The sequence below is a fragment of the Pelophylax lessonae genome (assembly GCF_965119305.1).
Source record: "Pelophylax lessonae genome assembly, chromosome: 3".
NCBI lineage: Eukaryota > Metazoa > Chordata > Amphibia > Anura > Ranidae > Pelophylax > Pelophylax lessonae.
Window position 1 is genome coordinate 164003866 of NC_138770.1, and position 22525 is coordinate 164026390.

The 22525-nt window shown below is 46.2% G+C and overlaps 2 protein-coding genes across 3 annotated transcripts in view; one reads left to right on the forward strand and one right to left on the reverse strand.

The window, feature by feature from the left end:
• The window catches only part of ACP1 (acid phosphatase 1), an 87591-nt gene extending 68442 nt beyond the window's left edge, over nucleotides 1–19149 (reverse strand). For both annotated transcript variants that reach the window (XM_082251299.1, XM_082251298.1), the window contains exon 1: nucleotides 19070–19149. In XM_082251299.1, coding sequence (XP_082107425.1) covers nucleotides 19070–19112 — 43 coding nt within the window. In that variant the 5' untranslated portion in view covers nucleotides 19113–19149. The remainder of the gene's footprint in view (nucleotides 1–19069) is intronic.
• Nucleotides 19150–19212: 63 nt separating this feature from the next.
• SH3YL1 (SH3 and SYLF domain containing 1) overlaps nucleotides 19213–22525 on the forward strand; it is a 269051-nt gene continuing 265738 nt past the window's right edge. Inside the window, exon 1 of the mRNA XM_082251297.1 lies at nucleotides 19213–19435. Within this exon, the coding sequence (XP_082107423.1) occupies nucleotide 19435 (1 nt within the window). The 5' untranslated portion in view covers nucleotides 19213–19434. The remainder of the gene's footprint in view (nucleotides 19436–22525) is intronic.

Sequence of the window (22525 nt, forward strand, 5' to 3'; positions counted from 1 at the left end):
GGGGGGGGAGAGAATTAAGGGGGTGTTTGGAAAGCATTGCAGGGGGGTTGGAAGGCGCGGGGGGGGGGGGGCATGGAAAACCAGGGGGATGGAGAGCACTGTCTGGGGGGAACTGGAAATCACTGAGGGGGAGCCAGAAATCATGGGGGAGGGGGGGGGGAAAGAGATGAAAAGCACTGTGGGGAGCTGAAGAGCACCGGGGGGGGGGCTAAGAGCACGGGGGGGCTTAAGGGCACTGATGGGGGGCTAAAGGGCACTGATGGGGGGCATTTTTACATTCAGCGTATAGCACTGGTACAGGTAGGTGTCCTTCCGGGTCCGCAGTTTGCCCTGTCAGTCACTGGCCAGCAGCAGCAGCCGAGGAGATGATCCAATCAGGCAGGGGGGAGGGAGCCGGCCGCGGTTTGCCTGGAGACACTGACTGGCTAACAGCAGCAGTAACAGCCGGGAGATTATCAACCAATGAGGCAGCGGAAGCATCACTGGAGGGTGGGCCGGCCGCATGAATGTGATGACGCGGGGGTGCGGTAACCGAAACGGTTACCGCCCCCTTCCGCGTCATCATCACGTTCATGCGGCCGGCCCGCCCTCCAGTGACGCTTCCGCTGCCTCATTGGTTGATAATCTTCCGGCTGTTACTGCTGCTGCTAGCCAGTCACAGTGTCTCCAGGCAAACCTCGGCCGCCCCTCCCCGCTGCCTGATTGGGTCATCTCTTCGGCTGCTGCTGGCCAATGACAGCACGTGCATACCGCGGACTAGGAAGGACGCTAATACAGCGAAATGTAAATACAGTATGTGGCAATATAATTATAAAATAATTATGCATCCGCTCCCCGCTCCTCCACAGAAATTTAATTACATGACTTTTCCAAAACCTAGTGTGTTTCCTAATTTTCCATGACCTTTCCAGGCCTGGAAAGTGTCATCTAAAAATTACAAAACATTTCCAGGATTTCCAGGACCGTATGAACCCTGCAGAATACACACTGGCCTAAAATTTATGAAGGAATTTGATTTACTTATTGGATATGTTTTGTAGCAGGAAGTAAAAATTATTATTTTTTTTTTTCAAAATGGTCGGTCTTTTTGTTTATAGAGCAAAAAATAAAAACAAAGTGGTGATCAAATACCACCAAAAGAAAGAAAGCTCTATTTGTGCGTAAAAAAATGACATATTTAATTTACGTACAGAGAAGCATGACGTCAGTTAAAACAACAGTGCCGTATAACATAAAATGGCCTAATCATAATGGGGTGACTGGGTGATAAGACCAAACATTTTGAAAAAAAGATTTTCTATTCACTACTGTTACGAAACATTTCCAATAAAATAAAATTTCTTCATACATTTTAGGCCAAAATGTATTCTGTTCATAGGCGTGCGCACAGGGTGTGCCGGGCGTGCCTGGGCACACCCTAATCACCTAGGGCACATTAGCATTATCGCTCTGTTTGCCAGTGAGGAGATGGAAAAGATCTCCCTCGGACCTGCTCTGCCATAAGAGAAGTGCCACACACTTCTATTTCATTTTGCCAGCAGGGAGAGTAATGTACCAGGGCCATATACATGTAGGCAAACACATGCATGTGTATTTAAACTTTGGGGTGCACACCCTAATGCAATAGGCTGCGCACACCTATGATTCTGTTACATGTCTTTGGTAAAAACCAAACAGCATTTTGGGAACATGTGTATAGTTCGGATCGTGATGATGCTGATTCATACAGGCACTATACTAGTAATGGTGGTGATCAACAACGTTTAGCAGGAGTGTGATAGTGTTAGACAATCTGACACTGGCTGGGAGGGAGGAGACTAGCTGAAACCGACCTCACTAGTAACACGAATACAGGGATCAGTGATAATACTGTACTAATGAAACCGTCTAAGTGACAGGAGTGCAATCAGGAGGTGTATGCATGCTAGAGTTGCACGATTCTGGTTAAAATGAGAATCACTATTTTTTTTGCTTAGAATAAAGATTACGATTCTCGGCGTAACATCTTGTATAATGACTCTGGACTTCCTAGTCATTATACAAGTAAGTGAAATAATCCTATAATTACAATCAGTGGCAGCAAACACAGGTCAAAATATCTTAAAAGAAAGGAGTAATCTTACTAATCCAAAGACATAAGGCTGTACTAATGGGCACCGATAAGGCTGTGGCCACTGATGGGGCTGCACTGGTACGCTGCACTTATCAGCACTGATATGCTACATTGATTGGCGATAATAGGCTGCACTGATGGGCACTAACATGCTGCTCTGATGGCCACTGATGAGGCGGCAATGGTGGGTACTGATAAACTGCACTGATGGGCACAAATGAGGCACTGATAAGGCAGCACTGATTACAGATGACAGGGCGGGTCATAAACAGGAAGGGGTGTGGCCTTTACAGGAAGGGGTGGGTCAAATTTAAATTAGGGGGTGCCCAAGTTTAGTCAGGCCTAGGGCAGCACAAAACCTAAATACACCACTGGGTGTGCACATGCACACGTCTAAACCAGGAAGTTTATAGGTACATCGTGGTGACTGGGGGAGTAAATGTACAGGTGAGATACTTTTTTTTTTTTTTTTTTTTAAATAAAACCATGTTATACTTCCCCGCTCTGTGCAGTGGTTTTGCACAGAGCAGCCCAGATTGTCCTCTTATCGGGTCCCTCGCCGGCCTTCCTGGCACCTTCCTCCTGCTAAGTTCCCCCACACCAAGCAGCTTGCTATGGGGGCACCCGAGCAGCTGCTCTGTGTGTCCATTCAGACATGGAGCCTCGCTCTCATTGGATCACTGACTTTGATAGCAGCGGGGGAGTCGCAGACAGACGAGGCCCTTGTGCAACATCGCTTGATCGAGAGTTGGCTCAGTAAGTATTAGAGGGGCTGCTGTACACATTTTTCTTTTAATCTTAACTGCTTCCCAATTGCCCTATAGCAGTTTTACAGATACAGGGAGGCCACGCTGCGCAGGATCACACACACACATGATCCTGCACTTCCAGATATCGGGCGCGAGTGCAAGCCGCTGGCAGCTCACTCCTGCTGTGATTATACACAGCTGACCAGAGGGTCCTACGGACCCAATGTCCGCCGGCACCCACTGATTTTTTGGTACATAGGCAGAACAGCGATCTGCCTATGTAAACAAAGCAGATCGCCATTCTGCCAGTAGGGAGGGAATTAATCCTGTGTTCCTGCAAAAGCAGGAACATGGATCAATGCCTTGCCCTAGTAAAAGCACCAACCACACTGTTAGGAAACACTGGCTAGGCACACAGTTAACCCTTTGATTGCCCCTGAATTTTACCCCTTTCCAGCCAGTGACAGTGCATATTTTTAGCACTGATCACTGTATTAGTGTCACTGGTCCTCAAAAAGCATCAAAAGTAGAGGTGCACCGAATAAAAAAAATGTTGGTGCCGAAACCAAAAATGCAGAATGCACTTGGCCGAAAATGAATTTTTAAAAAATATTTTGTATATATATATATATATATATATATATATATATATATATATATATATATATATATATATATATATATATATATATATATATATATATCGGGTCCGCCGGTCACACACGTGGGCTTCCTCTGGTACGAGCGGGAGCGCGCCTCCGGCGGCGCGCGCTTGCCCCCTATTCGCTCCCAGGCTAGTGACGTACCGGTACGTTACTTCGCCTGGGAGGGGCTGATCGCCGCCGTATATAGTCGGTCGGCAAGTGGTTAATATCATGAATTTAAAATTATAAAAAATTTATTACTGGCCATTAGTGGAAACTTTAGCGCAAGTTGAACTAAACAAAAATGTATTCCTTTAAATTGTATGTAGGTCTTCACACATCAGTTGCTCTTCCGTTGTGGTGTTAAAATCATGCTTGCTGACAACAGCTTGCAGAACCTTTCTGCCAAAGGCCTGATCACTGCCTGATAAAAAGGTCCAATCTGTAATGAGCAAATGGAAAGAAAAAAAAAAAAAAAAACACATACACCTTGACCGCGTGGCTGCCTTGCAGATTTGCTCAGGAGTGGCACCAGCTTTTACTTCCCAGGCGGTTGCAAGAGCTCCAGTAGAATGTGCTCTGATCCCTAAAAGGAAGAGATTCCATCTGAGAATATAATATGCTTCCAGAATTGCCGATCTGAGCCACCTGGCTAATCGATCCCTTAGATACACGATTACTTTTTTAACTGCAAAAAGTATAACAACTCGAGTTGGATGACCTGAAACCTTTTGTTACCTCCAGGTAACGCAAGAGTTCTCCTTACATCTAGATTGTGAAGTCTCACTTTATCCCCCGAGGGATCTGAACAGAAAGATGGTAGGACTATGTTTTGAGAAGTGAGAATGGCTCCGGGTCAATGCCACCTTTGGCAAAAAATTTGGATCTGTCTTGAGGATCCCACTATCGTAAAAATTGACAGAAAAGGTTCTTGCAGAAAAAGTGTGAAGCTCGCGGACCATTCGTACGGTTAAAAAAAAAAAAAAAAAAAAAACAAGTCTTGAGCATCAGATTCTTCAGTGAAATTGAATCCAAAGACAAATGGTTCTTTTGTCAATGCTTGAATAACTACCGATCCCATTTTGGAAAGCTCTTTACCTGGAGCGGCCAGAGCCCTAAAAAAAATAAAAAAATAAAATCTTGAAACCAAAAAGGCTCAGAGACAATAGATCTTTCCAAAAAACTCCTAACGCTGCCACCTAAACTTTAAGAGTACTGATTGCTAGCCCTTTTTCTGCGCCAGCCTGCAGAAATCACAGAAATTAAGACAAGTCTTCCAAGGGTCTACCTACCGAATGACACCAGGAATTTAAAACCTTCTAGGCTTTTGTATATAAAGCCCTAGTTTTTCCTACAGAAAAGCAGGGTAGCTTTAAGGGTTCTGGAAACCCTTTCTCAGCAGCTGCTCTTTAGATAACCAAGCAGTCAGCGTTAGCCTGGCTACATTAGGGAAGTTCACTGGGCCTTGAGACAGAAGATCCTTCCTCAGAGGAAGATGCCAAAATGGTTTGACTGATAAGCGAAGTGTGAAGAACCAGGCCCATTTTGGTCAAAAGGGGGTAATTAGAATCACTGGAACTTTCTCCTCTTCTACCTTCCTTAACACCCTCGGAATCAGCTGAAACGGTGGGAAGGCGTACCCTAGTTGAAACTTCCCCAGGGATGTGCCAGGGCATCTGCCCCTAGAGATCCATTGGGTCGGCGAAGAGAGGAAAACAGAGGAAGTTTCAGGTTTTGTCTGGAAGCAAAAAGATCCACCTGGGGATTCCTCCATTTATCTGTAATGAGGGCAAATATCTCGGATCTGCTTCCTGTATTACTTGCCTGGACAGTAAATCTGCTACCTCAATCCTGAGAGGCGGTTTTCTTCTGATCAGGAATGACCTTTTCTGGTCAGCTGTTCTATCCAGGATGGAATCTAGTTCTGGCACAAATACACAGATCTTCTGTAAAAGAAATTCCACAAAGCTTACTCTTGGATGCGGAGTCCCCCAGCCAGATCTTCAACCAAAGGGCTCTTATGGCTGAATTAGATCGTGAGGCAGACCTTGCTGTCAACCCAATAAACTCAGCTGAAGCGTCCGCAATTTAAGCTACAGCTGACGAAAGGGTTGAGAAGGAATCCAAGATTTCTTGTTTGGATGAATCTTCTACAATATGTGCCTTAAGCTGGTTAACCTAATACTCCAGATTCCTGGCCACACAAGTAGGTCTTGTCAGGATTTTTTAAGAAGATCTATTTTCTTGTCCATCTCTCATGACTCCCATGTCCTCAAATGCCAAATTTGTTGATCTAGATGCTTGTGAAAAAGCACCGTCTAGTTTGGGTACCTTACTCCAGACTGCCGCCAGGTCTTCCTCAAAAGGGAAAAGCCTTTTATAAGCTTTCAAGAAAAAAAAGGTTCTCTCCCTGTCCTACCATTCTTTTTTGATGGAATTGGAGAATACAGGGAGGGTAGGGTATACCCCTTTGGCTCACTGAGGTTTGCATACATGCGGTCATGAAGTTTTAAGCTCCTTCTCTTCCCCTAACCAAGTGTAGCATAAACTGCCTTAAGTAATCCATCCACCTGACCCAAAGAATTTATATTACTGGGAGCATTTTCCACTCCCCTTTCCTCCTCTTCATCTTCACTGAGTGAGTGGGATCCGTATACACCAGAGGGGTTAAGTGAGAACTATGGAGGTAGATGCCTGACTCTGGGGGGTTTGCTAAAGATGAACGGAAAAAAAAATGGTGACATCAAGCTTTTTTTTGACAGAGGCAATTATGTCGCTGCATGCTGGTGTTGATTCTTCCTTAACAAGAGCAGCAATGCATTCCCGACATGGCGGGCCTCTTCCACCCTTTTGGCAGCTTAGATTTGTATGAGGGGGCATCTATTTTTCAGATCAAAGCTTTTTGACTGCAAAAAAAAAAAAAAAAAACTAGGAGGAGATGCACACAATTCTGGATAAATTGAGAATCACATTATACAAAACAATTGGGCCAACCTTACTGTTTATTTTTTTTTTATATAAAATTCATTAAATTGTGTATTTTTTCCCAAAAAAACTGCATTTGAAAAACTGCTGCGCAAATACAGAGTGACAAAAGGTTGCAACGATCACCATTTTATTCTCTAGGGTCTCTGCTAAAAAAATGTATAATATATATAAAAATGTTTGGGGGTTCTAAGCAATTTTCGACTTGCCATATTGTATTTTTGACTTGCCGTAAAATCCATTTCTCTGATGTTCATTGACTGACGCAGCACCCACCCCTCTGTGGAGTTGTAATTCTTCTGACACTGCTTGTAAGTAAACTGAGTGCCTTTAGCAGAGAGTGGGAGTATATCCCCCTGGGACTGCCAATGGGCGTAGCCAGATTTTTTTTTCTGCCTAGTGTCCTACTCCTGTAGAGGGCAGTATAACCCAATGGTTAAGAAGATCTGAAGCTGTGTCCGTCAATGAACTTTAGAGATTTTATGGTAAGCCTAAAATCCAATTTTTTTCTCTTTCATTCATTAAAGGACACAGATTCAGATTTTATATAACCATTGGGAGGCTCCAAAGCAGTGTTAAACATGAGGGGTGGGAACATCAAAAAAAATTCCAAGGCTAAACAGTAGCCAACCAGGCAACAGGAGCTCAAAACAACTGGAGTCCACCTGAAAAAAACAATACACTTTCGAAGAGGATCAGGTCCTTAACAGCAGCCTGCAAAACCTTGCAGCCAAAAGAAGCATCCGCAGATGCCAACACATCCACTTCATAAAAAACTTAGTGAAAGTGTGCACCGACTACCAAAATGGCCACCTTGCAAACCTGCATCACTGACACCTGATGGCGGAAAGCCCAGGAGGCACTAAGCGCCCGAGTAGAATGCGCCTTAACAGGGAAAGGAGGAACCTGACCCTTGATGGAATAGGCCTGAATCATTGACTGCCATCTGGAAAATGGTTGCAGAGGAAGTGGACAACCCTTTACGAGTAGGGATGCACCGATCCAATATTAGGATCGGATATCGGCGCCAATATGGCCATAATAGCTGCATCGGGGGATCGGTAAAATTAACAGATCCACGGGCGGATCCGGTTTTGCTCTTTACATTGCTGTGAGGGAGCAGAAAACAGCGGTCAAAGAAAAAAAAAAAAAAAAAAAGAGCCTCCTGCAAATGCCTGTCAGTCTCCCAGTTAAGTAAACACAATGAATACAATGTATCGTTTCGTTCCATCTGCCGGAGGAGGGAAGTTTACCTCTTAAATGCACAATTGTTATAAGGTATCTGCCGATACGGAAGTATTATTTTGTTATAAGCTCACAAAACAGTACTTCCGGATCGGCGACTGGTCAGCCTGACATGTTGCGGTCCATGCAGTGCTACGGGAACCGTTCTAATAGGAGCGACTCAAGTCGCTCCGACTTAGAAAATAGTTCCTGTACTACTTCGGGGCGACATCGGAGCGACTTCACAGGTCGCCCCCGAAGTCGTGCCGCGGAAGTGTGAACTGGCACTAAGAGCACTTGTCACTTACAATTGATGAATTTTGATTTTTATATTTATTCTTATCCTTACATAATTTTTATACACATCAACTATTTTTACATTAGTTTATATTGCATATTTAGAAATTCTAAGAAGTGAGATTTTAAAACACTGCCACTTAAAGAAATTAAATAAATCATTTAGCACACAGTCACTTTATACAATCAAATACTAACACAATTTTGCACGCAAGCACTTTGAAGCACAAGGATAGGGTTTATTTTCTAAACACACACAGATCTTTCCCCCCCCCCCCCCCATTTTGCTAGAAGCTTATGCCAGGGCTCGACAAACCCCGGGCGCCAGGTTGCATTTGCGACTAGAATTAGCGACCTGGCACCTGGGGTGCCTTGCAGGAGGTGTCCTGTCCGTTTTGCGCCCCCACCTCCTCCCCGAGTGCACAGACTTCTGCGCCGTCCGAAAATTGAGGCCCTGGCTTTTCGGCCTTCTTCTGTGAGATGAGAGAGGCTGGGGAACTGGTGCCTTCTTGCGGTGACCAGGAGTAATGACTGTTTACACTGCCTGTCAATGCATTCCCATCTCCTTCATAAGAGGAGATGAGAGGGAAGTTTTTGCAGGCTTCATCTCCCTGTCCAGTTACCTTTGCTTAAAAGGTAAGTGGATAGGGAGTGTGGTTATTATTAATTTATTTTTTTAAATTAAAAAAAAAAAAAAAAAAAAAAAAAAAATAAATACTTTTTTTTAAATTTTTTTTTTAATTATAAAAAAAATAAAAAAATGTTTTTCTTTTTCAATTCTTATTAAAAAAGATATATATATATATATCTTTTTTAATAAGAATTGAAAAAGAAAAACATTTTTTTATTTTTTTTATAATTAAAAAAAAAAAAATTTAAAAAAAAGTATTTTTTTTTTAATTTAAAAAAATAAATTAATAATAACCACACTTCCCTATCCACAGCCACAACCGATGGCCCCTTTCACACGGGCTGTCTGATCAGGTCCGCCTGTCAGTTTTTCAGGCAGACCTGATCGGACCCTTCATTCTCCTCTATGGAGCAGTAATCTGCCGCCATCTGATCCTGTCCGCCAAAAACAGACGGATGGTGGTTCTATTTTCTATCCACCCCATGGATTGGATCAGATGGCATCGGATGAAAAGAGACAGACAGTCTGTTTCCATCCAATTGCGTTATAGAGGAGAGTGGGGTTCTAGTCGTATTTATGTGTAAATTTATTATACGTCTTATCAAATAAAGCTTGGTTGTTAGTTTAAAAAAAAACTGGCTTTCAGGCAAATTTGTCAAGCCCTGGCTTATGCTTATTATGTATTAACAGTACAGTTGTAGGGACACCTACCATTAGTTCAGAGCAGCGCCATAACCAAATTAATTCCAATTTCGTTACCAACTTCCGGGTGGGCAGCAGCTCCATTCATTTTATCTGTGTATAGGATATGCATTTATATTTTCACAATCATACCTTTTGCGCAGGTTTAAAATTTAATTTGTTTATAAATCAGACAATACTGACCCTCACGGGGCCACCAGCGCGTCTGCGGTGTCCACCAGAGGATCCCTTGACCGAGCCACCGACCTCTGCACCTTTCTGTTGAGCCCAGACACCAACAGATCTACCTCGAGGGTGCCCCACCGGAGACACAACTCATAAAACACCTCCGGATGAAGGGACCACTCCCCTTGGTCCAACATCTGATGAGATAATCCATCTGCTAGTTTTCCACCCCGGGAATGTGTACGGCGGAGAGGGCTGGAACAAACCATTCTGCCCACCTTAGAATGCCGTCTACCTCTGGAGCCAACAGGACAATTCTAGTGCCCCTTTGGTGATTGATATAAGCCACGGCCGTAACATTGTTTGAATGAATGCGCTCTGGACAACCCTGAAGACGATCTGTCCCATGGTCCAGACAGTCTGATTGCTCGGAGTTCCAAGACACTGATCGGTAGTCTGGGCTCTTCCAGCATCCAGATCTGAGCAGAATGCTTGCTGAGGAGGTCACCCCAGCCGGATAGGCTTGCATCTGTGGTGATCACTGTCCAATACAAGGGGAGGAAGGATTTGCCCAGCCGAAGCGGCGGAGAACAAAGCCACCATATCAGGGACTCCTTTGTTCCCCAACTCAGCCGGATCCGATTGTCCAGAGACTGCTGAGTCTTGTCCCATTTGGTCAGAATCTCCCTTTGCAGGGACCTCCTAAAACTGTGGAAACGGAACCGCCTTGAAGGCAGACACCATCAGGCTCAGCACCCGCATGCAAGTTCGGAGGAATGAACATCTGTTGGACAGCAGGAGAAAACTTGCAGCCTGCAATTTCTGGAGTTTGTCCAGAGGAAGGAGCACTCTGGCTAAGGCTGGAGTCCAGAGTCAGGCCCAGATGGTCCAGCTCTGTGGACAGAACCAGGGCGGACTTCTGAAAATTCAGAATCCAGCCGACCTCCCGCAGAGTTCATATTGTGATCTCCAGGATTTCCGCCAGAGCAGAAGGAGACTCCGCACGCAAAAGTAGTTTGTCCAAGTAGCCCAGTACCACGATCCCCCATTGGCGCACACTTTTGTGAAGACCCGAGGAGCAGAGGCGAGACCAAAGGGTAATGCCACAAACTGATAATGCTCCTCTCCCACGGCAAAGCAGAGGAAGCGCTGGTGACTGGCACATATTGGAATGTGAAGGTAAGCATCCTTGATGTCGATAGAGGCGAGGAAATCCCCCTGACGCAGGGATGCCACCACCATGCAGAATGGACACCATTCTGAACTTCTGCACCTGCACAAAGCAGTTTAGCGCCTTGAGGTCCAGGATTGGACACACTTTGCCTTCATTCCTAGGAACTGTGAACAGGATTGAGTAAAAACCCTGAAAACTTTCCGAAGTCGGAAACCGGGACAATCACCCCAGTCTTGTACTGCCCCAGAGACCCTGTAAGCAGTCCAGGGACAGGCGCAAGTTGGAAGTAAAGAACCTTGCCGGGGGACAAAGAGAGAAACCATCTTGTAACCGGACCAAATGACTTTGTGGACCCACTTGTCTTGCACCAGGGAAGTCCACGGGTCCAGAAACCAGCGAAGACGCACCCCCCCCACCACCCCCAATACGGGTGAAGGCACACCTTCATGCTGAAGGAGCCTAGTCTGTGGGTCTGGAGAAGCCCGTTCTCAGCTTGAAAGACCAGGTTCATTTGGATCCTCCAGAGGAGGCCCTAAAAGGCTTACAGTTGACCCTGAGGGAAGAAAAAAAAAAATTCTTATGAGCCGCAAAGGAAGGCCCACATTTGTGACGAGGTTCCTTGCCCTCAGTAGCCTAAAAAAAAAATAGAGTTACTTACTGGTAACGTCTTTTCCAGTAGTCTTTCAGGACAGGCACCTTGAGAGAACCTGGCTCCTCCCCTCTGAGGAAACACCGCCCCAATTTCTTGGATATAAGCCCCCTGCCAGCATGCTGCCTCAGTTCTTCGAGAGCACCTCCGGCCACTGGGGAGACACAAAAGTTAATTTTACTAACCTTCAACCTCTGACTGTCTTATGTTCAGACCTTATCGGGTGGGTAGCAGTGCTGTCCTGAAAGACTACTGGAAAAGACGTTACCAGTAAGTAACTCTTTTTCCCAAATAGTCTTTCAGGACAGGCACCTTGAGAGATCAGCGAGTACTCACTTTTAGGGTGGGACTACCGCCTGAAGGACCTTACGGCCAAAGGCCTGATCCTTAGCGGAGAGTAGGTCCAGTCTGTAGTGTTTGGTGAATGTTCCATAACTGGACCAAGTAGCAGCCCGACAGATTTGTTCCAAGGTAGCACCAGCTCTTTCCGCTTGAGAAGTCGCCATAGCTCTAGTTGAGTGAGCCCTAATACCTATAGGCGCTTCCTTTCCGCAGGAAATGTAGGCCTGGCTAATGGCTAATCTAAGCCATCTTGCTAATGAGCGTCTCGATGCCCTCGTACCTCTATTAGCGCCAGAAAAAGAACAAAAAGGAAATCTGACTTTCTAAATTCCTTTGTACAAGCTATGTACTGGAGAACGCATCTTTTCACGTCTAGTTTATGAAATTTAACCTGTTCCCTCACAGGATTCGAACATAAAAGGTTGGCAAAACTATTTCCTGATCCCTATGAAATTTAGAGACTACTTTGGGCAAAAAGGCCGGATCAGTTTTGAAAATTATACGATCCGCAAAGATTTGCAGAAAAGGAGATCTAATAGAGTGCCTCTAGCTCAATGACTCTCCTTGCGGTAGTGATTGCTACCAGAAAAACCGTCTTGAGGGTTAAAAATTTCACCTCACAGGACGTAATTGGTTCAAAGGGTTCCTCTAGGAGGGCTTATAGGACCACTGACAAGTCCCACATAGGGAACGGGAGACTGTTAACCGGTCTCTGTCTGCTTAACGCCTTGAAGAAACGGGCCACCCAGGGATTACTGGCTAAGGAGGTTTCTAAGAATACGCTTATTGCGGAAACCTGGCTTTTTAAGGTGCTAATGGCTAGACCCTTGTCCGCACCCGCCTGAAGGAATTCCACCACGGAAATAAGACTACTTTCGTTCAAGGAGTTCTTCTTGCACCAGAGATTAAAACATCTCCAAGTTTTGGCTTGCGTTTCTACTTTCCTACTTGTAAGCAGCGTTTTTGCCAGTTGGTCTGAGAAGCCTTTGCTCTTCAGCAGCTCTTTTTCAGAACCCAAGCTGCAAGGTTCCAGAGTTTCACCTGTGGACAGAACACCGGGCCCTGAGACAGAAGGTCATTCCGAGTAGGTAGAAACCAGGGGGGTTCTACCGCTAGTTTCTTCAGAATCGAGAACCATGGCCTCTTGGGCCAATGTGGTGCTACGAGTATTAGGACGGTATCCTCCTCTCTAAACTTTTTCAGGACTGCCGGTATTAATACTGGCAGGGGAAAGGCAGAACATAAAGGGAAGGTCCAGGCCTGTGCGAGAGCATCTACTGCTAGTGCTCCGTCCCATCTGCTCAGGGAGAAGAATATCCCTGCTTTCACGTTTTTTCCGAGAGGCAAATAAGTCTATCTGCGGCGTACCCCATTTCTGGGTGATGGAACTGAAGATCTCCTGATTGAGCGTCCAGTCGCCCTCTCTGAGAGTCTTCCTGCTGGAGGAAGTGGGCCACCTGATTCAATTCCCCTTTTAAGTGAATTGCTGAGAGAGCGAGGACATGGGCCTCGGCCCATTGGAGTATTTTCTCCGTCAAGGCCCATAGGGGTCTGCTTGTTCCCCCCTGCCGGTTGATATAGGCCACCACCGTGGCGTTGTCCGAGCGGACTTGTACTCTGTGTCCCTGCAATTCCGTGTGAAATGCCTTTAGGGCCAGTTCCACTGCTCTTAACTCCTTCCAGTTGGAGGATTACTCCAGTTCCTCGCTTTCCCAGTGCCCCTGCACTGGCATGGAGCCGAGATGTGCCCCCCAACCTGTGCCGCTTGCATCTGTGGTGAGGATTACTGACGGTGTCTACGTCCAGGAGAGGCCCTGAGACAGATTCGCAATCTTTCTCCACCACCACAGGGATCTTTTTACCTGCGTTGGGATCTGCACTACTACATCTAGAGACTTGTGTGTGGTCCCAGATCTCTAGAATAAATAGCTGTACGGGCGGAAGTGAAGTCCTGCCCAAGGAACTGCTGGGAGTGTGGCTGTAAGTAATCCCAGAGTTGACATGGCCTGCCTTATTGAAATCTTTTGGTTGTTCTGTAAAAGGCTGACTGCTGCGTCTATTTTCTGGCTCTTTGTCAGAGACAGAAAGACTTGTTGTAGTGTGGAGTCCAATCCATACCCCAGAAATGTGACCTTCTGAGATGGAATTAGGTTGGACTTTTTGAGGTTTAACAGCCACCCTAGGCTTTCCAGGAACTGTCTTGTCTCCACTAAGTCCCTGGACAATTGTTCCTGTGAGGATGCAAACAGGAGCAGGTCGTCGAGGTATGCAATTATTGATATCCCTCTGAGCCGCATTGATGCCAAGGCCTCTGCCAGGACCTTTGTAAATATGCGGGGGGGAAGAGGATAGACCGAAAGGAAGAGCCTGAAATTGGAAGTGCCTTACGCCCTTCTCCGTTTTTATGGCTAGCCTGAGGAACTTTTGGCTCTCTTCGGAGATCGGAATGTGAAGGTAAGCATCCCTCAGGTCTATTGAAGCCATAAAGCAGTCTGGGGGAGAATAGTTTTTATTGAAAAAATTGACTCCATCCTGAATCTTTTGTATACTATCGAGAGGTTCAGGATCTTTAAATTTAGGATGAGTCTGAATTTCCCTGAAGTTTTGGGTACCACAAAGACGTGGGAGTAGAACCCTTTTCCCAACTGTCCTGGAGGAGCCTTGCATATGACTCTGTTTTTCTAGGTCCTCTAAGGAGGATAGTAAGGCTGAGGACTTCCTTTCGGATTTTGGAAGATCGGTTACAAACATCCGGTGGGTTGGGGACTTGGGGTTGTTGAGAACTCCAGCCGATATCCTCTTCGTATAATTTGTAGGATATACTGGCTGGAGGTGATCTCCTCCCACTGTGTGAGGAAGGTCCCCAATCTTCCTCCCACTGTGGTGAGTGTGTCACTGTGATTTCTTGGGGGGTTCAGGAGGGCGAAAAATAGCCCCTCCTCAGCCCCTACCCCTTTGGACCCATGGCTTCCTTTGTCCCTCAAATCTTTTGGGGACAGAGAAATTCTTCTGCGAATAGGATTTCTTTTTAGAAAATTCCTTACGTGCCTGTTTGGCCGGGGAGACTTTACCTATCGCAGCGCGCTGCAGCCCCGGTGTTCTAAAATTTTCTCGGACCCGTGAAAAAAAAAAAAAAAAAAAAAAAAAAATCGGACCTCGTCACTTCCGGTGATGGGAGTCTCAAGTGCGCATGCGCACAAGACTATCTTGGTTTGGTAAACTTATAACACATAGCGGGCAGTTGAATGAGAGGGGGCGGGGCTGAGGTGGGACGGAAGACACCACCGCGTCATCTGCAGAGCTGAATAGAGGAGGCGGGACGGAGGTGCGGCCGTGTAATAAATGCAGGACTTTAGCGACTCCTTGTTTTATTATCTTTAGCAATTATCGTATTATTTATCCTTAGGATTTCATAACATTTAGTATTTCTATAATACAAAATAAGAAATACTAAATGTAATGAAATCCTAAGGATAAATAATACGATAATTACTAAAGATAATAAAACAGAAGGAGTCGCTTAAGCCCTGCATTTATTACACGGCCGCACCTCCATCCCGCCTCCTCCGCCAGCTCTGCATATGTGCCTCCGTCCCTAATGTCTCGATGACGCGGCGGTGTCCTAGGAGGGAAAAGGTAAGGGGAACCCTCCCCAGGATTCTTTACCTTTTGTAGGCTGGTGCTGGCTTCCCCAGGAGCAGTCGCTGTTGCCTGTGCCTCGGACATCTTCCAGGGGTGGCTCGCCTCTACCGTTCCGGCTGCCTCCCAGCCTGTAACTGCACCAGCCATTCGTCCGGCCTGCTCTCCTATACGCGACCCGGAACCGGAAGTCGTGACCTTTGCCGGCGGAAGTGCCCGCCCCCGCCGGACATGACGTCACCCGTCGTTCGGCCCGGTAAACTCCATTTGAAAAAACCTGCCGCGAAAAGGCGGGGGCGGGTCGTTACCTCCGTCGGAACGCTCTCGCCGAGCGTGGAGAGCAGGCCCCCCAGTCCTCTACTCCACTGAGCTGGACCTGGGGTGACGCTATGCGGCAATTTTTGCAGGTGAGTGTTCCGCTGCTCGGTCCTGTAACCTGCTTGTGCCTTGAGAGAGCCTGGCTCCCTCTTGGATGTTTAGCCTCAGCCCCCTGGCTGCTCAGCTTGGTCCCTTGGACAATGTCTCCCCTCCGGAGGAAACACCAGAACTGAGGCAGCATGCTGGCAGGGGGCTTATATCCAAGAAATTGGGGCGGTGTTTCCTCAGAGGGGAGGAGCCAGGTTCTCTCAAGGTGCCTGTCCTGAAAGACGATTTGGGGAAAAAAAAAAAAAAAAGAAAAAAAAAGGTACTCTTCCCCCCCATGAGAGCTTTTATGTCATCCAGGGTAGCTCCAAACAGGCGATCTCCTTGAACAGGAAGATCAGTCAAGGCCTTTTTAGAAGCCTGGTCCACAGACCAGCATTTGAGCCAAAAGGCATGCCAAAGGACCACTGTCAAAACAGAGCCGAGTCACTAGGGAAGCCACATCCAAAGAGGCATCACAGATAAACCAGCTGGTCCACCAGCTCAGCAAAGGCAGGTGGGAGCTGTTCTCCCTCCAGGTCACGGCGTAAACGCTTAGCCCACTCGGTCAGAGTTTGCGACACCAGGGCAATGGTGAATACCGGCCTCAGTGCCGCACCAGCCAGAGTGTACATATTGCAGGCCACAGCCTCCGCCTTCCTGTCAGCCTGATCCTTAAAAGGCCAGGGACTCTTCAACAGGAATCATGCTTGCCTTGCTCAATCTGGAAACCGGAGGGTCCACCACCGATGGAACAGTCTACTCCTTAAGAAGGGACCCCTCATAGGGGTAATTGCCTAGTAAAGAGCTTAAGGTCCCCACTGGGATGCTTTGGATGGCTTGTGAGTGCCAAAGGGAACCTGCGACTGTTGCAGCTACATCCTCCATCTTCAAGGTCTCACGCGCAGATACAGTCAGTGCTTTCAACAGCCTTTTCCTGCGCGGTTGCAGATGTGGACAAATCATCCTCACTATCAGAGGATTCCAGGCGCGTGGTTGCAGACCCAGCAGGGTGACTCACGTCCGCTGAATCAGATTTAGGATCTGATGAGACAGATGAGGCAGGGGAAGGCGGGGGGCGCTTTTTGCTAACCTGTCGCCCAAAGCCCACCCCCTCCCGGGACACAAAGGACTCCAGGACCGCCATCAATGCGGATGTTGGGACCCAGAGGGCCCCGCAGTCTCAGAGAAGGGATCAGGAGGGGAGATGTGCTCCAAGGACAGATCCCACAAAAAGTGTAAAACACTGCAAGGGACAACCCCTACCGCGCTGGCACCACCACCAGGTACATGCACCAAGCAATCCTCAGCAGAGAGAGAACCCCACCAGACTCACCACCCAGCAGAAAGAGGCACCTGCAGCCACCAGGATAATCTGTACTCCACGCACGGCGATCAGGGAATTAAAGGATCCAGGAGTCAGCACTAGGGGCTCCCACCGTGGAAATCGCGGCCCACAGGGCTCCACTGTCATGGCCGCCGCTATTTCCAACGGCAAACCACCACAAAATGGCCACCGGATTACACACACAGGCTACAACAAAATGGTGGCGCTGCGTTGCACCACGAGGCTTACAGGGACCCAGGAAGGAACCCAGGCCTTGAGGACAGAGAGGCAGGAGGGGGGCCCTGGCAGGAGCCCCCAACAGGTACAACTCCCCCCACCCCCTGAACAGTCGACCCTCTGGTCGCCGGCAGCACACCCCCTCCCCCCCAATCGCCACATACCTTTAATCAAAATTGGCCACGCCCCTTTATTATTGGCAACAAATTAATTCATTCATCTTATACTCCAATTTCACAACACGTTTACATTCTTTTCACCAAATATCACACCAAACCAATTACTATATCATTTTACACACATATCTGATAACTCAGCCATTAAAGCTCGAGTTATAATCATTTAACCCAGAAACTGTCCCCTTTCAATTGCAGAAAGGGACAGATACCACACAATAAGGACCGCGACAAGGGAGGGAGGGTGGGAAGCTTCTTCTTTAACTGCTGACTGTCGACTTACAGCTGTTGCGCCAATTTTTTTCATTTAAAGCAGTAGTATACTCCGCTATTTGACTTTTACCTACAGGTAAGCCTATAATAAGGCTTACCTGTAGGTACAATTAATATTTCCTAAGCCTGCATGGTTTAGGAGATATTCAACCTGCATGCAGCCGCTGACGTCAGCGGCGCATGCGCTCTGAAGCTCTGGCAGACCTTCAGAGATCCTTGCCAGAAAGTGAAACTTCCGCACGTGATGTCATCGCAGCTCCAGCCTCTCACAGTGTCCCGGAGCCGCCGAACCAGGAAGAGACGCTGAGGGAGCATGTCAGCGCCCTCAGCGTTGTCCAGACAACTGTGTCGGGGCTTCGTTTCAAGGTAAGCATTTCATAATGTGCTAGTATGCGATGCATACTAGCTCATTATGCCTTTGTCCTGCAGGTTTTTTTTTTTTTCCATGAGTATACAACCGCTTTAAATAGCTGCTAGTAGCCATGGCAGTTATGCTTATGTAACCTCTTGCCCAATTACATTTAAACATTTTAAACTGCCTGTTATGAACCTCAACTATACTTTATACTGTCACACTCCCATTGGTGGGTGAAGCAAATTATTTGCTCCCCCCCTTTTTTAATCAATGAGTAATTTTAAAGCATGAGGTTAGGTATCTATTTACTCGGTGTAACATCATCTATCACATTAAACAAAAAATTGGGCTAACTTTACAGTTTAATTCATGAAAGTATTTTTTCCTAAAAAAAAAAAAAAAAAATTGCATTTTAAACATCGCTATGCAAATATAATGTGCCATAACATATTGCAACGGTCTCTGCTAAAGAAAAATTATATATATTGGCATCTATTTACTTGATATAACATGTTTTATATTTTACCAAGAAATTAGGTACGATGGGGTGTGTGCCCACTAAAGTATGTATTAAAAATGTGTTTGATAAAGCTGTGTGCAGATATTGCATATTAAACATTGCAACAACCACCATTTTATTCCCCAGGGCCTCTGCTTTCAGAAAATGTATCTTTGTGGGGTTCCAAGTCATTTTCTAGCCAAAAAAAGACCACACAAAAGTAGCAGATTTGTAGATGTATGTGAGATAAGTCCGCAAATCCTGAGCAGCTATCTAGCGGGTCTATCTCTTCCACACTAAACATATAACTCATTACAAATGTCATATCCCTCCTTCCTCCCTCATACAGTTTACTGGGCTGCTCTACACAGGGCACAGCATTGTGGAAGGAGACATGCTATACTTCACACCTATCCCAGCATGCCTTGCAGCACCCCGTCCCTCCTCCTATTCCTTACCATATGCAGCCAGCCACTCTACACTCACCTAAACACACAAACAGAACCGACTTGCTCCCAGCAGTCGCCATGACTTCTGTCCCCCAATGATCTTCCACCCGCCTCGGTACCGCTTCCGCCCTCGCTAGGACACCGTGCAATCCGCGGAAGTGCGTCACTTTACGACACTTAGGTGACCAGGAGGATCGCCTGACAGCAAGCTGGAACACGTGACCGAGGCGGAGGAAGGGAGGCGGCTCCAGGCTGTGGGTGGGCGGGGTGTGTTTATGATGGGCGGTGGCAGGGGTGACAGGTGCAGTCCCCTCCTCCTGCTCACCTGGGTGCAGCTGCATTGTGTGAGGCGGCGGCAGTGAGTGTGTGTGTGCACTGCCAGGAGGGGACGGCACAGCTACAAGTGAGTACCACACGTCTGATAGGGATGGGGGCACACTATATTATCTAATCAGGGTTCAGAGGAAACCATGGTGTTCAATGTGTCCAGGTCATATCATACTACTACAGTGAGGTGCCTACAAATGCAGCATGTCTGTGTACCCAGTACAGCGTACATTACCATAGGGAGACACCATGCTGCCTTTTATAGCGTTGAATGCAGTGTCACTTTGTTACTTTTCAATAAAGTTGAATGCAAGTAAACAATGTGATGAGTTGTAGCCCTGCCCTCATCACCCATAGACAACTAGGGTTGTCATCTCATCCCTTTAATCCAGGACACATAATAATTACACAGGTTCTGAGACTGATATAATGCACATAAGGCACCAAGTGAGTTTAAAGCGGAGTTCCACCCTAAAACTAAAAAAAAAAAAAACTTTGCAGCATCAGGTGGAGTAAACAAACCAGAAAAAGAGTTGGATAATTAATATATATATTTTTTTGTTTCACTTACTTTGTTTTTAATGAAAATAAACTTACCTTCCTTCCTCTTCCTCCTTGTGCGGCCTCGGCCCCCGACGCCACTTCCTCCTTTGCATTGCGTCCTGGCCAGAGAAAGTGACAGCAGAACCTGGAAGTGACATAATTTTAGTTGCTTCCAGGTTCTTACTAGATATGGAGAATCTACCTAGTGGCATCCACCATGTGGGTCTCGCCCACAGGTTGGATAGAGGGGCCTGGGATATGTGACGGATTTGAGGAGGGTATCACGCGTTTCAGGGGTCTGTGGAAGTGATCTGACGGCTGTACAGCCTCTGCATCACTTCCGTTTGTAAACAAACAGTTGGCTCCTGACAGTTACCCTCATTCCTAACTGCTGTAGCTGCCAAGAATGTACGGTATGTACAACCCCCCTAATTCTGTCAACATTTAATGTACATAGGTGCCAGTAAATGGGTTAACCACTTAAGCCCCGGAGGATTTGGCTGCTAAACGACCAGGGGGTATTTTGCGATTCGGCACTGTGTGACTTTAACGGACAATTGCGCGGTCCTGCGACGCTGTACCTAAACGAATTTGGCGTCCTTTTTTCCCCACAAACAGAGCTTTCTTTTGGCGGTATTTGATCACCTGTGCGATTTTTTGATCACGCGCTATAAACAAAAAAAGAGCGTCAATTTTGCAAAAATAGCAATATTTTTCCCCTTTTTTTTATATGAAATTCCCCCCCAAAAAAATGTAAAAATCAAAATTTTTTAACATTTTCGGCCAATTTGTTTTATGCTACCTATGTTTGGTAAAAAAAAAAATCGCAAAAAGCGTATTTTGATTGGTTTGCGCAAAAGTTATTGCGTTTACTGACTAAGGGAAAGATTTTTGTCATTTTTTTTTTTAACGCGTAATGGCGGCGATCTGCGATTTTTTTTTGCGACATTGCGGCGGACAGATCGGACCCTTGACTGACATTTTTGACACTTTTGGGGTTACCAGTGACATTTCTACAGTAATCAGTGCTATATATATGCACTGTTACTGTAAAAATACACTGGTAGTGAAGGGGTTAACTTTATTTGAGAGGGAGGGGCTGTGTGTGTCCCTAGGGGCGTGATTCTTACTGTTATTGGCTGTGGCTTCAGCTGTATGCAGAGTGATCAACGGATCTACATAGTAGATCCATATGATCAGCTCTCATACAGAGGGGAGAATGACAGGCAGCTTGTTTACACAAGCTGCCTGACTTTCTCCCTCTCCCCCGACGATCGCAGAGTGGCCGGCGGACATCGGGTCCGCCGGTCACACGCGCGGGGGGGTCCATGACCACGCGGGAGCGGGAGCGCGCCTCCGGTGGCGCGCGCTCGCTCCCTAGACCCTCACAAGCTAGTGACGTAGCCCTACGTCACTTTGCCTGTGAGGGGCTGACCGCCGACGTAGATCGGCGTGCGGCGGTCGGCAAGTGGTTAAAGTATAATTAAAGGCACATTTTTTTTTAGTTTTGGATAGAGTAGAGATAGATTAGAACACCTGTCAGTTTTTATCCCTGTTTGTGATTTACCCTCTCTTTTTGTCCTGTGAAAGAAAAGGAAAATCCCAAATTATAGGTTGTTAGCAGAAGGTGGTGAAATTTTCCAATGGGTCGTTAGTTCTGGTGACAACCAGGAATTCCCTCACTTTGGAGGGATTTCCTATCATGTCCTGTTTGGCTATGGGACAGGAAGTGAAGAAGAATCTCCCCAATGGTACACAGATAGCAAAAAACTGACAGGAGCGATAATCCAAAATGTAAAAAAAGGTTTGCTTATAGTTTTACTTTAAAGTATAACTAAAGGCAAAACTTTTTTTTTTTTTGATTTAGGATCAAGTGGAGAGGGATTATAACACCTATCAGTTTTTATTGCTGTCTGTGCCCCCATTAACCATTTCTGGACCGGAAGATTTTCCCCCTTAATGACCAGGCCATATTTTGCGATTCGGTACTGTGTTAATTTAACGGAAAATTGCGCGGTCGTGCGATGCTGTACCTAAATAAAATTGATGTTCTTTTTTTCCCACAAACAGAGCTTTCTTTTGGTGGTATTTGATCACCTGTGCGATATCTATTTTTTGCGCTATAAACAAAAAAAGATTGACAATTCTGGAAAAAAAAACAATATTTTTCACATTCTGCTAATTAACATTCCCCCCCCCCCCCCCAAAAAAAAATGAAAAATTAAAATTTTTTAACATTTTAGGCCAATTTGTTTTCTGCTACATATTTTTGGTAAAAAAAAATTGCAATAAGCGTATTTTGATTGGTTTGCACAAAAAGTATTGCTTTTACTAACTATGGGAAAAATTTATGTCATTTTTATTGTTTTTTTTTTTTTGTTTTTTCACTAGTAATGGCGGCGATCTGTGATTTTTTGCGGGACTGCGACATTGCGGTGTACAGATCAGACCCCTGACTGACACTTTTGCGGGGACCAGTGACATTACTACGGTAATCAGTGCTAAAAATATGCACCGTTACTGTAATAATGACACTGGCAGGGAAGGGGTTAATAGCATGGGTGATCAAGGGGTTAAATGTGTACCTAGGGGCGTGTTTATAACTGTGGGGGAAGAGGCTTGT